Source organism: Bison bison, unplaced genomic scaffold (assembly GCF_000754665.1).
Source record: "Bison bison bison isolate TAMUID 2011002044 unplaced genomic scaffold, Bison_UMD1.0 scf7180017864285, whole genome shotgun sequence".
Taxonomy (NCBI): domain Eukaryota; kingdom Metazoa; phylum Chordata; class Mammalia; order Artiodactyla; family Bovidae; genus Bison; species Bison bison.
In genome coordinates this window covers 1882541-1886639 of record NW_011494857.1, presented here as the reverse complement: position 1 = coordinate 1886639, position 4099 = coordinate 1882541, and the positions used below count along the sequence as shown (strand labels likewise).

Below are 4099 nucleotides of genomic sequence, written 5' to 3'. Positions count from 1 at the left end.
AATAAACCTAGACCCTAAAACCCAAGATCCAGACACGGGGGTGAAGTCTGGAGGGCCCCAAATGGAGGCCTGAAACAGACCGGAGGCAGGCAGGGGAGACAGGCAGCACCCCCCGAAAAAGAGGAGACTGGCAGGGAGTGACCTCCCCAGATGGACAGGCTCCAAATCTGAGAGCAAGTGTACCCCAAGGCCTGACCCCAGCGCCCCAATCCAGGAATCTCCTGGTCAGGGGCCCCCAATGGACAGGGCTGCCCCCCCGAAGACCTAAAAACCAGACATGCTCCAAGGCTGACAGCATCTTTAGGAAACAAACACCGTCTTTCATAGCAAAGCCCAAGGCTGTGGAGGTTTCTAAAACCAAAGTCCTGAACTCAGGAGGATCCAAGCAGCAAACAAAATACCTCAAAAGTGGGGCTTATGAACTCAAAGAATGGGACACCCAGTTCAGAGCGCCCGGAAATAGAGACCCGGGGAACACAGGGTGCCCAGACGCTGACATAGCAGGAGAACCCCACACAAATGCAGACATCCTGAGACTCAGAGACCCTCCCCCCAAAGTGGCAAGACACATCTGTCCACTCCAAGCACTGGGAGCCCCCCACTTACTTTCTCAAACTCTAGCCGGATGGGCGAGGGGAAGTGGCCGGACACCCAGTCTGCAGCCTCCCGTCCCAAAGCCATTGCCTCAGCCACGGATGAGACGCCGAAGCGGCACATGACCGAGTCTGTGTCACCATACACCACCTGGGGAGGGGCGCGTGTGACCCGGAGGGGTGGGGAGGTGCTGGGCGGCCCCTGCACTCCCCATGCCAGCTCCGGGCCTGTCTTGGGCAGCAGCGGGCAGGCAACAGGCCCCTGACCTTGGCGCTGGTGCTGTAGCCGTTTTCCACCGTGTACTTGGTCTCCACAAGCTGCTTTGTCTTCTCAATCATCTGGCGCCCGAACCCGGTGACACTCTGTTGGGGAGAGAATCACGCAGAGTGAGGGCCCAGAGGCCGTCCGCAGGGTCCAGGTATGAGCATGGGTGAGCCACTATCTCTCTGGGCCTCAGCTTCCAAATCTGCAAAATGGAGTACTGAGCTGTTCCTTCATGGAGGTCCTTAGAGGAGGGCCTGATTGGCAGCAAATAGTGGCGGAAAGGCCAGTGCCAGAAGAGACCATCAGCTCAGTGCGTCTCCAGAGAGGTGCTGAGACATCTGGTGACATTCCTGGTCCCATTCCCCCATCCTTGGGCAATCAGAAATGTCCCCCACAAAGATAGGGGGCTGTACCAGGGCCAGGGGGAGACCATTCCTTTCCAAATAAGGAAACTGAATTTGGGGAAGGAGGAGGGACACACTAAGGAGAAACACACATGACTTCTGTTCTTGTTTGGATCCAGCCAGAAAACCTTTGTGTTTAACTGGAGTGAACAGGCCATTTATGTTTAGTGTAATTACTGATTATATCTGAGCTTAAATCTACCATCCAACTGTCTTCTATTTGTTCCACCCATTCGATCTTCCTTCTAACTTTTTTCTGAAATGACTCAGTACTCTTTTTCTTCCACCCTCTGGCCTTCATAAGCTTAAGAGACAGAATAGGAAAAGACGCTAAGAAACAGACATAACTGAGACAGAGAGAAGGGGCTGAGAGGAAAACGACAAGAGAGACAGGGCCAGGAAGCGGCAGCAGTGATGAGGAAGTGCCAGGGGAAAAGCCCAGCCACATCTTCCTGCCTGGCCTCCCCTAGGGAGCTGCAACCTGATGCCCAAGCATCCACTGCTTTCCACCGAGGAGGCTGGGAGAGGCCCCGGGGATTAGGAAGGGCCAGAAAGAGTGGTAAGGCTGATCTACCACAAGAGATTAACCTCGCTCAAACAGAGGTCTGGCTCTTGGCTGGCTCCTGGGAGGGAACCTCGAAGCCCTTGGCATGTCCTGCCTGACAAATGTCTTTGTTCATCTGGGACCTTGGGTCACACCAAGTGATCTAATGTGATTTATGGTGGGGGCCTTGGGCCACACCGTATCACCTTGACCTCTAGAGGGACTGGAGACTGAGTACCAGTCACATGGTGTACTCCATGCACCTGACCCTCAATAAAAACCCAGGCCACCAAGGCTCGGGTGAACTTCCTTGATGGGCAGTACCACATGTGCGTCAATGTGGGGAGGAAGAAGAGCTGTCCGCAGGACTCCCCTGGGAAAGGCAAGTGGAAGCTTCCGCCTGGTCTCCCCTGGACTCTGCCCCATGTGCCTTTCCCTTGGCTGCTTTTAACCCCTATCCTTTCACTGTAATAAATCATAACCGTGAGTATAACAGCTTTTCTGAGTCTGAATCCTTCTAGTGAATCACTGGATCTGAGGGTGGGCGTGGAGGCCCCTGAACTACACCTGATCCCAGCTCGGCAGAACCTCAGATAGTCAGGCCCGCTGTGGTCTTGCCGTGGGTTTGTTTTTCTGTCTGAGCAGTAAACAGCCCCCACAGGATGCTGCTGTGGGCACGTCTGCCCACGCTTCCTCTCGGAGCAGAGCACTGTCCCAATGCCGGCCGAGCGTCCTCGCCGGGGTCCTCACTCAGGCACAGGACGGGGGACCCGCGCGCCTGTCCATATGGTGACTGAGGACATAAAGTCAAATGCCCGCGCCTGACTGTGCTGCTGGGTGACCCCCAGCCTCAGTGGTCTGGGCTTTTATTGGGGGTCAAGTGCCTGGAGCACCATGTGACTGACCTCAGTTACTCAGTCTCCAGTCCCTCCAGAGGGCAAGGGGATACAGTGTGGCCCAAGGCCCCTGACAGAGGGGCCCCTGTTCTCCCATCAGGAGGGGGAAGGGAAGGTGCTCTCTACTCTGCCACCCCGATGGGGACCAGCCCAGCAGGTGGGATAGGGTAGCAACTGCCAGGGACACGAGGCTGCCAAGTGACTGAGGGACAGGTGGAAAGAACAAGCCAAACTGGGCCCCTCCCTTCATTCCTCTGCCCGCCCCGCCCTGCCCCTCCCTCCCCAACTGCTTTCCTGTACACATTTACTTCCGTTGCCATCGGTGTCCCCACAAGGCTGGACACTAGGGCAGGAACTCTCACCCGGTGTCATCGGCTAGACCCACAAGGCCCAGCCCACAGGGAACGGTCAGCAAGTGTTCTGCTGAACCAATCACGTAGGCATCCACTCTCCAAGAGGCCGGTGGGCTGGGGCGATCCCGGCCCTGACCTCCACCACACTGAGCCCTGGTTCTCCCCAAGAGGGGGTGTCTGCCCTCCACCTGCCGCTGTGCACTCACCTGTGAGATTTCCAGGCACGGGAGCCTGCCCACCTGGGCGCCAGTGAAGCCGTACACAGAGTTAGCACTCACTTTCAGCGCCAGCTGGCGCCCGTCCAACACTTGCCGCCGTAGGGGGTCTGTCTCCTTGGCCAGCTCGGCCTTGGCCCTGGGAAGAGAAAGGAGGACGTGGGGACCAAAGGCCACTCGAGGGCCATCCCAGGCCTCACAGGGAGACAAGAGGGCTGGGTCAGGGTGCTTTTCTGAAAAGGGGTGCCACGTACAGTTGTGCAGGTTGCACACTGCATGGAGTTGCCTAGCAGAGGGGCTGGTGGGAGCTGCCTGCAGTGAGTGACTTGTTCTAGTTGAGGCGCAGCTGCAGCGACATGCGCTGGTGAGGGACAGGGATTCCAGGCCACTTCAACAAGCCTGAGCTCAGAGCAGGGTGGGTGGGGGGAGCTCGAGGGCCCACCTCTTCCGGGCGCTGAGCAGGTTTTCCAGGATCTGGGGGAGCAGCCCCTTCCGCACCGATGCCTTCACAAACTCGTCCCCCGTGGGCGTCTTGATGAACTGATCCTCGGTCAGGCTGGATGGGAGATGGTGGGGGTGACACCCGGCCCTCCTCTTCATCCCTTAGGATGCCCCTACCTCTTGCCAGTCCCCTCCCCTCCCCACTAGCTCTGGGTCTCTGGCCCCACTCTGGCCGGTCCCCGGCAGTCTCCGGGTACACGTGGTGAGTGAGATGCCATACCCCAGTTTCTGGGCGGCCCCGGGCCGCAGGAGTGTGGTGTAGCACAGGTTGTGGGCCATCATGATGGACGGGTACAGCGAGGAGAAGTCCAAGGTGGCGATGGGAACG

General features: G+C 58.0%; 1 protein-coding gene across 1 annotated transcript in view; it reads right to left on the bottom strand.

Moving 5' to 3' along the window:
- Positions 1-4099, bottom strand: part of POLD1 (polymerase (DNA directed), delta 1, catalytic subunit) — a 24008-nt gene that overhangs the window by 3420 nt on the left and 16489 nt on the right. Inside the window, exons 13-17 of the mRNA XM_010849727.1 lie at positions 3992-4098; positions 3713-3826; positions 3262-3409; positions 861-956; positions 607-744 (exon numbers count right to left, since the gene is read on the bottom strand). Coding sequence (XP_010848029.1) covers positions 607-744; positions 861-956; positions 3262-3409; positions 3713-3826; positions 3992-4098 — 603 coding nt within the window. The remainder of the gene's footprint in view (positions 1-606; positions 745-860; positions 957-3261; positions 3410-3712; positions 3827-3991; position 4099) is intronic.